Source organism: Rosa chinensis, chromosome 1 (genome assembly GCF_002994745.2).
Source record: "Rosa chinensis cultivar Old Blush chromosome 1, RchiOBHm-V2, whole genome shotgun sequence".
In the NCBI taxonomy this organism is placed as follows: domain Eukaryota; kingdom Viridiplantae; phylum Streptophyta; class Magnoliopsida; order Rosales; family Rosaceae; genus Rosa; species Rosa chinensis.
The window spans coordinates 37,313,686-37,331,038 of NC_037088.1; the positions used below are offsets into that span (position 1 = coordinate 37,313,686).

The 17,353-nt window shown below is 37.0% G+C and overlaps 2 protein-coding genes across 2 annotated transcripts; both read right to left on the reverse strand.

Moving 5' to 3' along the window:
* Window positions 1-267: 267 nt before the first annotated feature.
* On the reverse strand, window positions 268-4,734 carry LOC112196953 (putative casein kinase II subunit beta-4). The gene is made up of 5 exons (XM_024337458.2): window positions 4,233-4,734; window positions 3,452-3,670; window positions 1,737-1,846; window positions 1,486-1,651; window positions 268-732 (listed from the first exon to the last, which is right to left on the reverse strand). Exons 1-5 carry the CDS (start codon window positions 4,480-4,482, stop codon window positions 602-604), a joined length of 876 nt encoding a protein of 291 aa, XP_024193226.1. The 5' UTR covers window positions 4,483-4,734; the 3' UTR covers window positions 268-601.
* An 11,191-nt stretch (window positions 4,735-15,925) lies between these two features.
* LOC112166111 (putative nuclease HARBI1) lies at window positions 15,926-17,014 on the reverse strand. Its single transcript, XM_040506379.1, has one exon. The coding sequence runs from the start codon at window positions 17,012-17,014 to the stop codon at window positions 15,926-15,928; it is 1,089 nt and encodes a 362-aa protein (XP_040362313.1).
* Window positions 17,015-17,353: the final 339 nt, after the last annotated feature.

Consider the following 17,353-nt stretch of genomic DNA (forward strand, 5'->3'; position numbering starts at 1 on the left):
GCTTTCATCTTTTACTAATTTTTACAGATGCACTAGATTTGTAGCATGTCTTGGAGTAATAGGACAAAAAAAAAAAACACTTCCCATTCATGTCACAATTGCAAATATATGCTTGCAAGTGTAGTAAAACTACAAAGTACATCACACTATTCATATATCACTATATCTGCATCTATGAAGCAAATGATAGTGTCCAACATCTATGAACGGGAAAGCTGTGTAAACCGGGACTGTATTCTAATGCAAAATGCAGAAGAACGCACTCAATGGACAGAATTGATGCATGATTAATCATAGTAAAAGGAATGAAAAACCAGGAAGTGCAAATGTAAAGCACGTCAATCTCAATCAACGATACGAAATAATCTTACAAGTGCTCTGTAAATTTCACGATTAAATTCAAAGACAAGGTTTGCTCCTATAATAGGGCAATTTGCTCTTTAAACATTTCCAATGGTAGATCACTCTTCGTACATTAGCAGCTACAGCAGCTACCTCACTTCTTACACTCACGCCTTTATCAATGGAGGCATGAAGCAAGATAAGGACCAAGGATGGTCAATGGAAGATCTCATCACAAGTTTAGCAGTTTGCAACATGCCTATGGTTTGTGGAGCTTGAAGCCGAAAACTCTTGGCACATAACTCTGTGAAGCCTTTTGTGGTTTAAGGTGTCCATACGTCATCAAGAATAGGTGCGGAAATGTGGTGCCGAAATAAGCTCCATCAATATCTTCAAAATGTTAAAGAAACAGAAATGTATAATCCGAGTGCTAAACACAACGACCAATAACAACCATGCATCTCTAGATGCCCATACATCTAAAGAGAGACTTAAGATGGAAAAACATAGACATTTCACATTGTACTTTCAATTATAATCAGTCTAAGCAAGGAGTTCACATATCCTAACCATGTCCACTTATGTGTTTAGTATATAGTTATTATACCTCACTTGTACCCACCAACACACATTCACACATCCACAAACCCAGCGGTTACATGTCCCATTGATGGTGGAGAAAATCACTCTCCACATTGCATGTTCCTCTTGTAGGCTTGCAAATATTTCGTTACTCTCGATCAGCCTATGTTATTACCATAAAAGATATGGCCATTCCCAAACCCAGGCAAACACATCCTGTTCTCTAGCTACAGTTCTGATTGCTAACAAAAGTAAAGCTTAGCTTCCACACACATGGATTGACACAGTGGGCTTACTATCTGTTGAAGTAGATTTTCAAGCAATTGCACTAATTCTCACACAAACAAGGGGACCAGATATCTGCTGAAGATCCGTTATACCATAAGCAACCAGACTAACATGAAATTTAAAAGGGAAAACAGAACAGAAAATCATGCAGATGGAAAGACCATAACTTACACTACAAAGAACCAAAAGGATAGAGTTCAGAAAGGGACTCATCAATCAATTAGAATGCTAAATCTTAGTTGCACATGTTAACATCTAAGCAAAAAAGGATACTGCCTTGGTACTTGGATCGAGGGTAATATATATCTTCGCATTTGGGGCAGTATATTTTTACAGTGCTTGATCGAGGAATGTCCGATTGACCAACTGGAAGGCAGGGTTGTCCACAGCAGTAAACTCTTGGACATCTTCCAAAGTCATAGTTTTTGTATTTCTCCAACTGTATAACATTAACATTAATATCCGACAAAAGCATGATAGAATAACAAACAAAATGGACACAGAAAAATTAATCAGGATGTTACCATTGCAGACATTCCTTTGCTTGTCAATATGTATCTAACATGAATAAGACCATATAGCATCTCTGCTGCCGATTCAACCAACTCATTCTGCTCTTCAGTGAACATATCACCTGGACAGAATCCATAACCATTAAGTACGTCCATGACAAAAGGCTGAGCGAGAGAGAGAGAGAGTTGGAGTTTTAGCTCTCATATTTTAGATTTTATCTAATACCATACCAATATTTCTACCCAAAATGAGCCCCATTTTTGGGAAAATTAAAGTTTTAGAAGTGTATGGCGGCTTTCAGGTACCGTATGTGTGGACCACCTCCACAGATACCTATATGGATACTGCCAACACTTTTTTATCAAGTGTATGTGTATTCAACCATTTTGAATGGTAAACTTAGCTAATTGTATGACACTTCTTTTCATGGAAATAAGATTCTGAACTGTGATTATCGAAGACTTCATAGGCTACCTAAATTTAATATTATTTTAGGGAGAGAAAAAGAAAGAGAGAGAGAGAGTAGGAAATGTATTAGCCCTGATGTTACTGATTTCATCTAATCCAATACCAGTGTTTCTACCCAAGATGAGCCCCTTTCTTGGCAAAAGTGAAGTTGTAAAAGTAAAAGTGTGTGCTGGCTTCCTAGGTACTGTACCTATATGGATACTCCCAACAATTTTTATCAAGTGTACTTAACCATTGCGAACAGTAAACTTAGCTAATTGCTTCTTATTACTACGTTTGATATATCTAACATCATTTTAAGCTCTGAAATCCTGTATATCAAGATGTACTGGACTAATAACATCATTCAATAAAATTATTCATAAACTTTTGGCGGCACATGAAATCTTCAATTATCATAAATCAGAATCTTAATTCTTATTTCTTTGAAAAAGAAAAATACCATACAATGGGAGCTTAAAACCAACAATAGAAAAACCTATACCCTTAGTCCCTAAAATGACGCTAAGAGCTAAATTAAGGAAAATTTATTACTCTCATTGAGTGGTAAACGGGGAACCAAATTAAGAAAATAACAATAACTGATAATATTTAAATCTAGTTTCCTATATTATTGATTTAGGTTATATTTCAACCAATGTGCTGGTACTTTTTGCCATTCTGAGGTTCAGCAGACTACTTTTCTCAGCTCAGAAAACACACGGTCAAATTCTTAAGAGAGAAAACAAAGGCTGAGAATCATCATGGGTGATGGAGATAATCTTAAAAGTTTAAAACCATAAATTAATAGGCTCAGAACCCTAATGGGGGTACAACTTTGCAGCTTATGTGCCAGAAAGTATACTTTCGAATACAAGGATGCAGCTAGATTCCACCTAAGAAAGACATACAAACCCCCTCCTTACGTAACAGTATTGTTAGCTTATCTCAGAATCAGCTTCTATATTGAGAAACTGTATACTTTGTTACGCTCTTAAACAATTCAAGAAATTAAAAGAAAATGAAATTAAACACATGTAAACAAACTAACAAGTGATTCTTGTGCACTGAGCATAGATTCTTTTCCATACAGTGTCATAGTCTTTCATTCAAAGGAAAGTTAAGGGGGAAAAAGACAGTGGCCTAAGTTTAACAATTAATTTTATGCCATGGTTGCACAAAATACGGAATAACCAAAGATGGTTCAAAGCAAATACATATATATCTTTCTTATTAAAAATCACAACCCACGAACCACTTAGCTCAGAGAAACTCTTACCATGAGAAGATTCAACATCTAAAATCAGATCAAGAGCATAATCATAATACGGAACTTGACTGCTCAAACCACAGAGATTAAAATCATCTTGGATGTATTCATCATCGACTTCACAAAAAAATTCATTTCCTCGCAGATTGCAGAACCATGAAATCCAAGATGTGTCGTCTCCATCAGAACCACTGACATCTGATTCTTCACTGTCCGTCTCAGATTCCTCTGCAATTAATGCATAATACGTAAGCGATACCAACTTTATCAACATGCAAAAAAAGGAAAAACTACATTTTCTAGCAAAGTCCTTCAAGACAACCGTTTAGTCCCGATTAGTAGACTTAAAATGGGAAAACAATTGAAATTGGTAAGTTAATACTTTGAAGAGCTGAGCTTCTTTCCAATACAAGTCATCACTCTGCCACCGAAGTTCCCGAACACAAAAATACCATAAAAGCGTGAGCTTTCAACTTTTCCCATCTCTCAGCGTTACTAAATCAACTAAAACTAACATCTCATTACACAGTTTAAGCACATTTTACCAAACACACACCATACTTGCTTACCACCATACACCACAAAAGATCGAAAATCGAATCCTGTATTAATAACCCGACTCCTAAAGCACATTATTAGCATCAAACACACCCAAAACTGAATTTACAGCTACTAAGAAACAAAACCCATTACACTAAAATCCTCCAAATCCTCTCTACCCACAACAACCAAGCCAAACTTCCACAAACCCAACAATTCAAAACAGAAAACCATCGAAAATGAGACCCACCATCGGAGCACTTGTTCTTGGCGAGCGAGGCGGCGGCGGCGGCTGCGGCGCGGTGATCGAGCTGAGATTTTCCGGCGGAAGTGGAGGGCACAGAGAGCCTCTCTTTGTCTTTACTATTGGCCAAAGCTCTGGATGTGGATGGGGAGGACTTCTCTAAGTGCTTGTCCAGCGCATCGTTGATGCGCTTGCGGTCCAGCGGCCCACCGACGAGCTCAGTTTTCGACGACCCACCTCCGCGTTCCCTATACATGGTCTAGAATTCGAACCCCCCTTTCGATTTTGGGCTCTGGGGTTTGGGAAAATGAGGAGGGCAATCAAGCTATGTACATGGGGTGGTGGTGGGTTTGATTCAAAGGGTTGATTTTGTGAAGAGGGGGGAGGTGGAATTAGGGTTGTGGGGATCGGTTAGGGTTTGAAGGAGGGAAAAGATGGAGGGGGGGCGAGAGAGAGGGTAACACGAGCTGTTGAGCAAAATTGCTCCTATGTTCCCTCTCTCTCTTCTTTGTTTTCTTGTCCTTGGTGCCTCACCCTTCCACCTTTTTTTTTTTTTTTTTTTTAATTAAATTAATTTTGTTAGCATAGTGTGTGAATTTTGTAAAAATAAAAGAAAATTGAGCAAATACAATATATACGGGTTTGGCTTATTCAACTATGACTCGATCATGACTTTCCAATATTGTTGCTAATTGTTTTAAATTTTAGTTGATAGTTTAAATCTTTTAAATTTAAAATATGTAACCGTTAATTTGAAAATTCAAAGCGTTTAAATTAGTGATTCTCTGTTTTTATTTAGAAGACACAACATGACGACAAGAAATTTTATTTATTTTTTATTTTTTATCTCATGTTCACTTGAGACCTCTACGATATCGATTATTCCAAATAACACGTCAGCTCATCGGCAATAAAATTTATTACTTGAGCAAACTAGTTACAATCGGATGTAAACCCTCTACTAGAGGTGGAGGAAAATTATTACAAGGAGAGTTGTCCAAAATACACCGAGCCAAGCGATGCACAACTCCATTGCCTTGCTTATATTATGTGTTTTAAGGAATTGCTCAGACAGCTCTAGTCAAAACCACGTCTTTGTAAAACATGCTAGAGTTGTAACGACACTGTAGAGAATGCAGATGCATTAGTAGACTCTTTTCTTTTTCTTTTAGTGCAAACTCATAAAGTTCTACGGTACATTAATGTATCGATGTATAAGTAAACTAGTTTGACTTGATTGAACAAGTCTACCTTAATATTAACTTAATATTAAAACTAGTCTAATTGATGTATTAGTACATTTTAATGTACCGTAGAATAATCCTACAAGTCTAGGGTTTTGCTTTCTTCTCTTTAGTTGTCGCAATCAGATATCTCTCTATTTACCATGGCCAAACACTTTTACCCTCCTTTTGTCACATACCCTCAGTCCATAAAATCTAGGGCTGCCACTTGGTTTGGTAATTACCAAACCGACCGAATACCAACCGATATTTTAGGTTTGGTAAACTGACTTTTTACTAACCAAGACCGATAAAACTGAAATCGAAAATTACCGAAAAAGTTGGTTTGGTTTTGGTAAATACCGAATCTACCGATTATCTAAATATTAGCTTTATATGCTATGGTTTTCAATACACATACATGTATATTAGGAAATAAACATAAAAGTTTTCATAATAGTATGAACATTACTCAATATACTACATAATTAATAGTACATGTATTTTGAGAAACCTAGTCCAAGATGGTTAAATAACCTAGTTTTATTGAAAATAGATAAAATTTGATGTCATATATACAAAAGAGAGCTATGATTAGTAGATGAATACGAAGTTTACGGTTATAAAATTGAAAAACCTAATTTTGTTCATTCTAATTTATATTACAAAGAATTAGTTGTTCTAAAGTTGGTAATACCGAAAACTGAAATACTGAATTTGGTAGATATGATTAAAAACCAAAAATTTTAGTTAGTAATTGGTGGCTTAATTTTGAAACCGAAAGTTTTGGTTTTGATGTTGGTAATACCTATAACCGATTCGAACCGACCGAGTGACAATTTTATTAAAATCTCATTCATACCATCCTCTTCTCCTCTTAAACATATGACAGCGCCGACTTCTTGATCGATGATATTTCCAAGGCTTTATTTTGCATACTTTGCACCTTGCAGTTGCACAATGTTTTGGCAATGCTATTCTCTTTCTTTTTTTAGTGGTGTGGTTGGGTGGAATCTCCTATAATCCTATGTCACCAAGCTTTTATTTGCAGAATTTGCTATTTTGCGTTTTAGACATACAAGCGACATAAGGGCAACTCCAACTCTTTGGTGGTGTGGCAAACGTACAGTCAAAGAGCAATTCTTACATAGGGCAAAGTACCAAGTGGCGATGGGGTTGCCCAACCAAAACTCAAAAAAATTTAAGTGTGTTCCAAAACTATCCTTACTTTTTACTTTTTTTAAGTGAATACCCAAAACATCATGTTGCATGTGTACTGATTGGTCAGCCCTACCAGATATGTGGTATGCCAAAAGCCAAAATGGCTATCCTAGCTATTTTTCAGCTGCTCCAACCCAAAAATTGGCAGATTTAAAATGACTCTCAAGTCAAAACTTGAGTCATTTTGACTTAAAAACAGAGGACGAAAGCCATATTCACTCGGTGGGACACGTGATCGGCCTCAAATGGTAGCTACATAATGGAGGTTATATTCACTTTGCATTGATTCAATTCAAAATGAAGGGCCCAGATTAATTGGAACAGAAAACAAAAAAGCAAAATTAATTACTTAATTTCCAATCAAACGACCATAAAAATGTGATGGACTAAATTCAACGGCTAATAAAGTAACATTTTTTTTTATACAAAAACACATGAAAAAATAAAAGAAAATTTTCTAAAAAATAAAAAAAATTAATGTAATTATAACAATATATATTATATAAATAAATTATATATGATATATAAATGTATATTGTAAATGATTGTTTAAAGTGATTAAAATTATGAAATGACTATAGTTTTTTACTAAAAGGGGTTGGAGATGCAAAATCTGAATGAATAGTAATGACACTAGGGGGTGTATTGTATTTGGATTTGTGTAGACTTTTTTTAAATGACAGACTTTTCAAAAAGTTCACAAACTTTTTGAAAAGTTGATAGATTGCTATTGATTTCTTAAAACCATTGATTTTAGCAACAGACTTTTTATTGATTCATGAAAATCTATATACTTTATGAATGACTTCTATAGATTTCATAGCAAGTACAAAAACATAAAACACAAAAAACAAAACTAATGTAGCCCAAACGCAAAACAAGATAATAACTCATTGTCTCTTCAATGGTCAAATATCTTCCAGTAGAAATTAACTCAAATGAATGATTATTACTTTGTCTAACTAGTTTGTTCTCATTCCTAATCTCTCAATCAACATAAAGATACAATATATGTTACGTCCCGAACCTAGGAATTTCGATTTACTTTCGTGTTGGACGGTAATTTTTGATTAAAATAGAAAGTTACCTAGGGTGGGTTTCCATTCCTAGGTAACTTTCTATTTTAATCAAAAATTACCGTCCAACACGAAAGTAAATCGAAATTCCTAGGTTCGGGACGTAACAATATAGATCAATAGATGTTTTTGGTTACTTATTCTCATCAATTTTGTTTTCGCCGATTAACATAAATCATAACAATATTGGTCAATGTCTTGATCTATAATCAATATAATCAATCAATTGAAATTCAATTGTTCAAGTTTTCTTTGAACCATAATATAAATTCAAACCAATATTTCATAGCAACACTATTAAAGATTTTAGGGGTAGATCACAATATTTGGGTTTTAGGGTTTCATAAATCATTTTTATTGCTATCAGGCTTCCAAGTATCACTACTGAAAAACAAAAATCACATTCAACAACAAGAATGAACATATTGGGTATCAAAAAATGTTGATATCATAAAAGATTAAAGAAAAGACAAAAAAACTGTAATACTCCGAAAATTCGTTATTAGTTTCTACAAATTTCCGGGAACTAATAAAGTGTTCTTTAGTGCAATTTCATGGTTCGAGGGTGGAGTGAAAGTGTTTCAGACCAATAATTAAGTGTTCTTTAGTGCAATTTCATGGTTCGAGGGTGGAGTGAAAGTGTTTCGGACCAATAATTACTCGAAACGTTTTATTTTCGAGCGGTAAAAGAGTTGACTTTTATTCCTTGAGTTTCTCCTAAAACTTCCTTCACAAAAGTCGTAGAGCGTGTCAATACGAGTTCGTGGATATGTGGAACGCAAAAATCAGAGTTTGTATGAAGAAGTTATGGCCATCGGAAAAAGTTTCCATTTTAAAATAAATAGGAAAAAAATCCAGAAAAATTAAGTCGTACAGCATGTCGATACGAGTTCGTGGATATGCGGAACGCAAAAATCGGAGTTCGAATGAAGAAGTTATGGCCATCGGAAAAAGTTTACATTTTAGTATAAATAGGAAAAAAATCCAGAAAAATTCATAAGTTTCCAAAAGGGGAAACTTTCAGGAAAATTCCAGAAACTCTCTCAGCCAACCACCAACCCGCGAGCAAGCATCCGACCCGACCCGGTCAGAAGGCCATTTTCCGGTGATCTATGGCGGCGAACTCGACCCGGACTGACTCACTCGATGATTCTCTTCCGACCCCTAGTAAAGGCTTCTCCCGGAGAGCACTGCAGACAGAGATAGAGCAGCGGAGGTGGTGGCTCTGTCAATGGCGGCTAAGCTACAAACAGGTTATATTGTGACACTCTCCTCCTCTAGATCATAACCATATATGGCATCCTTCAAGCACGATTCGAAGTGTGGTGGCCGGAATCACGATTTGAAGTTCAACGGTCCAGATTTCTCGGGCTTGTTCAAGCTTGATCTAGACCGAATTGGTCTTAGCTCCAGGTATGAAAGTTGCTCTTCTCATCAATATCTATATGCAGGGATTACTACATTTTTGGATTGTGTGTTTTTTGGTGATCTCTTGAACTAAATTTTCTATGTAGGGATTACTGTTTTATTTATTTTAAATCGTGAGTGCATTTGTGGTTGAGACTTGTAGTGAGTTGAGAAATGTTTTATCATGTCGTTGTGGTGATAATGCTTTCGGTTGAGAGGAAAGAAAAGTGATTTCTTGGTTTGATGTCGAGATTACGAATGATTGATTTGTCATGGTGGTGACATGTGTTTCCTAAAAAAGAAAATGATTTATTGTTGAAATTAATCATTATGTTGTTTTGTTGTCCTTGAGTTGGAAAGGAGTTTTGTGGTTATTTTGATTTACTCATACGATCTTGCAAAAGCTTACCAGATTTGTTGTTTCAAACCGGTGCACTAATCCATGATGTAGGGGTTATTGTGTAAGTTAGAATATCGAGTAATCATCATCGAAACTGAGGTGTACTTTCAGTAGCATGGACTTAGAAGGGTACTCTTAGTTTTAATCTTCCGCTGTGTAGCAAGAGTGGTGGTGTGTTTACATTTTGAATTGTTGTTCAGTTTAATTTGTAAACTCTCTGTAATGTAATATGTGACTCTAAAGAATGAGTCGGTGTTGATATTTGTTGCTTAGTTTAAATGAAAAATGTTCTAAGTGTTTTCTTGTGCTTATTAAGTTATTGCGTTTTGGATTCGAATTTCGTTATTCGAAATTCGGGGGCGTGACAAAAACCAAGAAAGAGAGATGATGGAGGACCAACCTCTTCGCGCATAGAGAGAAGAACTTTGATAGATTTTATTTATTTATTTATTTATTTTAAAGAAATGGTACTTTGATGGACTTTTTGAAATCTTTGGTCTAGTGGCTAGAAAATTATTGGAGTTTGGTATGTATAGTTAACACTACAAAGTCTATAATTATCCATGATTTTCTAATTCCATAAGTATGAATGATATTTTGAATACCTATGTACTTTCATTCATTTTTAAAAATTCTAATTGAATACCCCTAGATTTTGGTGGAAATTTCATGAAGTCTTTACATATCCTAATTGAATACCCCAAGACTTTCATGGACTGCTAAAAGTCTATATTGAATACACTCAGACTTTTAAATTCTATGAATTTCTTTAAAACTTCTACTAATTCCATATACAATACACCCTTCTAGAGGTGTCAAATTCTGAAATGATTATGGCTTTTAACTAAAGGGATTGGAGATGCCGCAAAGAACCAAGAACTGCATCACAAACGTTGTTTTAATAACTGATTGGCCAATTCAATTTGGTCTTGTTAAGTTACCATTGATTCGGTGGAGAAATTATCCAATAGTTTTGGATTATTACATGTCCTTGCTGCCTAATAGCTGGATTGGTCCATGTGATCTTACCTTAATGGTGATTGATTCATGTTTTTTATGCTCCCTACATATATGTGTTAGCAAGTAGCGACTAACCGTTTTAATAATCAGGACTGTATGCACATGTTAATCCCAGACTACACAATAAGTCAATAATAAATCTTTTTGAAAATTAAAAACAATCACTATTGGGTGTCTTCGGGCAAAAAAAAGAAAAGAAAAGAAAAGAAAAAGTAGAGAACAAAGCAATATGCCAATATATAACTCGTTGCACAGGCACACAAAGATATCCATGTGGAAGAACATAAGACAAATAGCAGTAGAGGTGACAAATGCTGCGAAGATGATGGTCTCACATCGGTACATCAGTGTTCTTGGCTCTTTATTGTTGAAACTAAAGAAGCTAAGATCAAGGATTGAAATATTTGTGCAATCTCTTATATATCCTTTTTTTTTTAATAGAAATATATCCCTTTTTGGAGTGATCGATATATCTATCTGTTAATATTTGAGATTCAGCGGTAGCCAAATCTTGTTAACGTTGGTCCAAGCCTAGACCGCTACTGAGGAAGTTGTAGCGCTACCGCTCCCTGTCAAGTGAAATACAAAGGGCGCCAGAGGGAGACCGTGGTGAGCGGTCTTCTGTTCTTTGTTGCCTAAGTTAGTCAATGTATTTATGTTGACAGAATAATGTTAGGTAAATAATAAATACGTAGTTAATGAGGAGAGAGGAGTAGACCTTTTATAGGTGAGGAAGAGACTGTTCTCTTCCTTGTTATCGATGTGGGACTGATGTGCTTCAATTCCCAGCTTTTGAAGCTTCAGCTAGGTGATCTTGGCGCGGCGCGTGGCGGCTTGTCAGCGGTGATCTTGGGTGATAGCCTGTTTGGCGGTGTTTCTGTATGTCACACCCTTAATAGTTGTTGGTACCGCTGGCGATAGTATGAGCATAGCTCATTATAATTAATTATGGTTAGGCAAATGCTCATATAAGTACAATATCATAGAGGAAAAATTTCTTATCATTTGACCGTTTCATCGAATGGCTAATAAAATAAAGAAATATCTGTAAAATCTAACAAGAGAAACTAAAAATAAGAATGTTACTCAATTATTCATAGTGAAACTTACATTATGGAATATAAAGGTTATATGAGGGTGCAAAATTTTAAAAGTAGTTTCTAGTTAGGAAATGGCCTAATAGAGAGGCATCTCACCCTATTTGGGAAAAATGGCTCGAGATGAAACCTCTCAAGGCTGATTTGGGTGCAACGAAATTCCTTTAAGGCGAATCTGGGTAAGGAGAAATTACCTCAAGGCAAATCTATGTGAGAAGTAATTCCCTAACGATGGTATCAATGTAGAGAGGGTCTTATCTGAAGAAGTTGTCAAAAAATCATGAGATAATTCAGATAGTGATGATGCGTGGTGTGGTAGTGGTACAACAACACCGGATAGTTTTGATGATGATGAAGATGGTGGAAGTGGAAAAGGTGGTAGAGGTGAAAGGTATGAATATGGACAATCTTCTATGGTTGGAGGATCGAACCAATTTACCTTCGAAAGTAATTTTGATCATGCCACCAAGATGAAGAACACGGAGCCAGAATAGTTCGAAATGATTGTTTATGGGAGGACTAAAGGTGCAACTGATGATCAAAGTACCCCATCAGCCCATCTGATGTTGTCTCAGTTGCCTTAAATTTTGACTCTATCAGTTTAGGCACAGAGGGCAATGAGAGCTCAAATGAATCTCATGAAGGCAACAATTAATTTGGCTATGATGCTTATGAATATAATCAATTTGGAAAAGTACATGATCAGTCATCCAGTTGGATTCATCCTCATTATCCCCTAATAGAAGAAACAGTCGGCAGCTCCAAAGAGATCTATAACTTCATGTTCATCACTACAATTTGTACTATATGGGTCATATGTCTTAAACTGATTATTGTACTTTTGTGGACCAGGCAACGACTTTTCAACCACCTAGAGTCTCTTTTTGGATGTAGATAAAGTTGATATTCATATCTATTTATATGTAAATTCAATAAATTGACTCTTTCACAAAAAATAAATAAAAAAATAAAATAAAAAAATCTTTTTCAAAGTATCCCCGACATTTCCTAAGGCCTGTTCACCTAAGGGACAATTTTCAAGAGACTGTGAGGAACAAGTGAATCTAACGGCTGAAAATAAATGCACAGTTTAAAGTCGTTATAATTTTTGCTTTTATATTTCATACATGTGGTTTAGATACATTTGCCCCTCACAGTCCCTTAAAACTGTCCCTTAGATGAGCAAATCTGGACATTTCCTATAGATGTTTAAAAACCTATATTTTAATCCTTAGCTAAGATCAAAACTTGTAAGCAAGGGATCAAATGCCCTTTTCCTTCATTTGTTTTGGGCAAATCAAGAGAGGATCAGAGTGAAGGTGATGAGGTCCACAAAGGACCATCATCTAATATCATTTCCTCAGAGTCCCGTTCCCTTGATCAGTCGATGATTTGGTCACTCACCGTCCTATTAAAATCGGACGGTTGACAGATCTCATCCAAAATCTCATCACTTACCTATCAACCGTCCAATTTAAATAGAACGGTGTGTGACCAAATCATTCCTGGTCAGTAGCTGACCAGGGAAACAGGGCTGCATTTCCCCATGCTTGGCCTTCAACCATCTTCCCTTATACGTTGTTGTGGCGAAATCAATATGGTACACAATTTTTGCAAACTTGTTTATTTTCTATCTAACCATTGATCTGCCGAGAAAATTATGGAATATGTAGATTGTACAGGACTCGTCTAAAACATCTGTCAATTATGAAACTAGTTTTGTCTATAACTAAGCTTAAACCAACTTGTCCATGTCATAATGTTTGATAGTATGCCTGAGCTAGCATTTATGGAATTGGGCTCATCCAAAACAGGACATGAATTTGTTCACTAAGAGCAAGTTCACTGGGCAACCTTATGCCCGGGCACCACGTCAAAAGGAGGCTTGGGGGCAAGGATTTTCCACTATTCATCCTTCCACCGGATCTGGGGCAAGACCACAGTGGGAGGCCCATGGCACCATCTCGGGCACCATGGTGACTGAGGCCGTGACCCAGGCTGCCATGCTGGCCCAAGAAGAAGAGGAGAGGGGAGACGCGCGTAGCCGAAGAACTGAAGGCCAACCACTTGTCTTCTAGCGGCGACAAGACAGCAGGGCGCGTAGCCGCCAGACTTTTGTCGTGTCGTGGCGTGGGGGTGCGACGTGGCGTGTAGCCGTTGGGCTACTTTGCAGTTTGAATGCAACGGTCCATAGATCTGGACCGTTGATTTTGATAATTAAAGGGATCTGACGGCTATAAATCTGGTACAAGAGGTTTTTTAGATTACAACGGTAACAAAAAAAATATAACCACAATTTCCTATAAATACCTCACCTCCTATTTTACTTCTCACACCAAAAAAATCATTTTTCTTCCTCAAAATTTTTAGTTCCTTCTCCTCATAGCTTTCATCTTCCGAAATTTTTTGATTCCAATATGAGCGTACGAGGCAATACGATTGTCCAACCCGTATCAGATCCAAGTATTGACGGGACACGTTGGCAGACTAATGAAGACATTCAATTGTGCAAATCTTGGAGGGATGTTAGCAAAGATCCGGCAAAGGGTACGGAACGAAGAAAAGATGATCTATGGATAGAGGTACGCCAACACTATGCCGAACATTGGGATGGATATGTCTGATCATTGCAAGCTTTTCAAGGGAGGTGGAAAACCTTGAAAGTGGAACTTTATGCTTGGCATTGTGCATAGGCAAGCGAAAAGTTGGTACAAGAGTGGTGCGAATATGATTGATGAGGTATGAATTTGTAGTGTAACACGAATATTAATTTTTATGATTCTTTTAGTGTATATTAAAATTTAATTAGTTGATACATCTTACTTTAAATTACTAGTTGAAATATATATGTTATTGATAATTATACTTTAAATTATTTGTAGATATATTAAAATTTAGTTGATAATTATACTTCAAATTATTACTTCATAATCAAACTTTAGACTCAAATTTATTTTAATTATACATTATACTCACCTTATACTTAAAGTTAGTAGGTGATGTTGGTGGATTTAATTAGTTGATACATTATACCTCGTTTATATTTGCACTAATAGATTTATATTTTTTTGTTTAAATTAACATAGCTACGTCAAGCACAAGATTTGTGGAGAGCTGCGATGACCAAATCGAAAGGAAAACAAAAAAAAGGTGATTTCATTAATTTAGAATGTTACGAGATTGTTAAGGGGTTTCAACAATTTAGTGACATTCCAAGCCATTCCTCTTCGGCTGGAGGAACTGAATGGATGCACACACAACAATCCGTTCCTGATTCTCATGTCCAGTTGGACATAGATGCAGATGAGGTAAACGCCGATACAACTCCCAATCCTTCTGTCAGGCCTCAAGGAAAGAAGGCTGCCAAAGAAGCTATTCGGAAAGGAAAGAAAGCATCTAATGATTCCAGTCCTCTGATAGCCGATGTGGAGACTATAGCAACCAACCAAACATCAATGTTGTCTGCCAAGGAGAAACGTGATGAGGAATATGCTTGACATCTCCGTGACCAACAACAACGAGATTATATACGCTTGCAATTGGATATTCAAGAGAGGGAATTCAAAAATCAAGAGAGGGAAGAGCGTATTATGGAGATGGACACAAGTAAGATGACGCCAACCAAAAAGAATTACTGGCAAAGAAAACAACAAAAAATTGCGGAGAAAGAAGCTGAAGATGCAACCCGTGGATCTAACATCCCACAACCACCATTCCCCGGTGGATATTATCCACAACCTCCTTTCCCCGATGACTATCCACAACCACCATTCTCCGGTGGGTATTATCCACAATCTCATTTCCCCAGTGGTTTTCCACAACCAACATTCACCGGTGACTTTCCATAAACACCATTCACCGGTGGCTATCTACAACCACCATTCACCGGTGGCTATCCATAACCACCATTCACCGGTGGAGTCCCTTCCCCACCTTTCTCTTCGGGTGAATCCACCAACCCCAACCATATGGATGACCCCACAAACACAAATTGGATTCCTAATGAAGATGAGGATTAGGAAAATTAGGGAGTTATATATTTTAAATAATTGTATTGTTATGATTTCAATGCTTGGTTTTTCACTTATGTAACATTAGATTGATGAAATAAAAATTTATTTGAATAATACCCTTACAAATGAAAAGCTAAATTAAACCACACAAACATAATTAAAAATATAAAAACTAAAGTAGAAACCACACAAACATAATTAAAAACATAAAAACTAAATGAAAACACACACAAATAGCAGATCTAGATACTCCTATTGCCTTGAAATTCCCAAAAGTGTTGAATGAGGTATTCCTGAAGGTTGGAGTGACTGTGCTCAGATCTAATTTGTTGGTAGCGGTCTATGAATCCGTTCATATGATGAGCATCTCTACCAACAAGATCAAAGTCTCTACCGGTTGGTCCCTCCCATACCTTAGCAATCCTGGGCCTCATATTGTTATCCTCCTCATCATCGGACTCCAACTCATCATTGCTGTCTTCAGGTCGTTCATTTTCGACAATCATGTTGTGTAATATAATACACGTCAACATGATGTATTGAAGGTCCTCTTTATGCCACCCACGAGCAGCTCTTCCAACAATACCAAACCGTGACTGTAATATACCAAAACATCTTTCTACGTCCTTCATATACCCCTCTTGAGCCTTTACAAACTCGATTTCCTTGGGGCGTGTAGGATTTCGAACAGTTTTCAAGAAAGTTGCCCATCGAGGATAAATACCGTCGGCGAGATAGTACCCTAAACTGTGAGCTCTGTTGTTAACTTGGAATTGGATCAGAGGTGCTCTACCAGCGGTAAGCTCATCAAACAACGGAGACTTTGCCAAGACGTTCAGGTCGTTGCATGCCCCAGGCATTCCAAAGAATGCGTGCCAAATCCAGGTGTTGTAAGATGCGACTGCTTCCAGGATGATAGTGGGGATCTGTTTCCTACCACTATATTCTCCAGCCCAACATGTCGGACAATTCTTCCATTGCCAATGGATACAGTCGATGCTCCCAATCATTCCTGGAAAACCTCTCCTCTCACCTTTGGCAAGAAGTTGTCTGAGGTCGACATCAGTAGAAGCGCGGAGGTATTCTGATGAGTAAAGATCAACAATTCCTCGTGTAAATTGCTGATGGTCTGCGACGGAGGTGGATTTTGCCATCCGACAATACTCAGCACATTGATCTGCCCCTACACCGTAAGCAAGCATTCGCAATGCAGCTGTCATCTTCTGCTCCGAAAGCAGTCCGACTTTGCCAGTAGCATCTGACCTTTGAACAAAGTAACGATCATACTGGCAAAGGTCAGTAGATATATGCTTGAAGAGATTGAGACTCATCCTGTAACGTGTTTGGAACTCACAATCTTTGAACACTGGCCGGTCGTAAAAATAGTCGGCCAACATACCTTTCTCCCTTTCTTCTCTAAGTCGTTCCTCATTTGGTGCACGACCCGGATGAGAACCTCACCCTCGGTGTTGGTTTCCAGATTCTTCTGCGACTGCAGCGATGACAATGGCGTTAGTGGCCATTATCTCTTCATCATCTTCATCCTGAGACCGTCGAATTTGATCCCAGAAATTGTTCATTGAAAGGAGGGAAATTTAGGAAATATGTGATGCTAGAGATATGAAAAGGGTGAAGGTTTGTTAAGCTCGGATGGTGTGTGTATGTAGTGA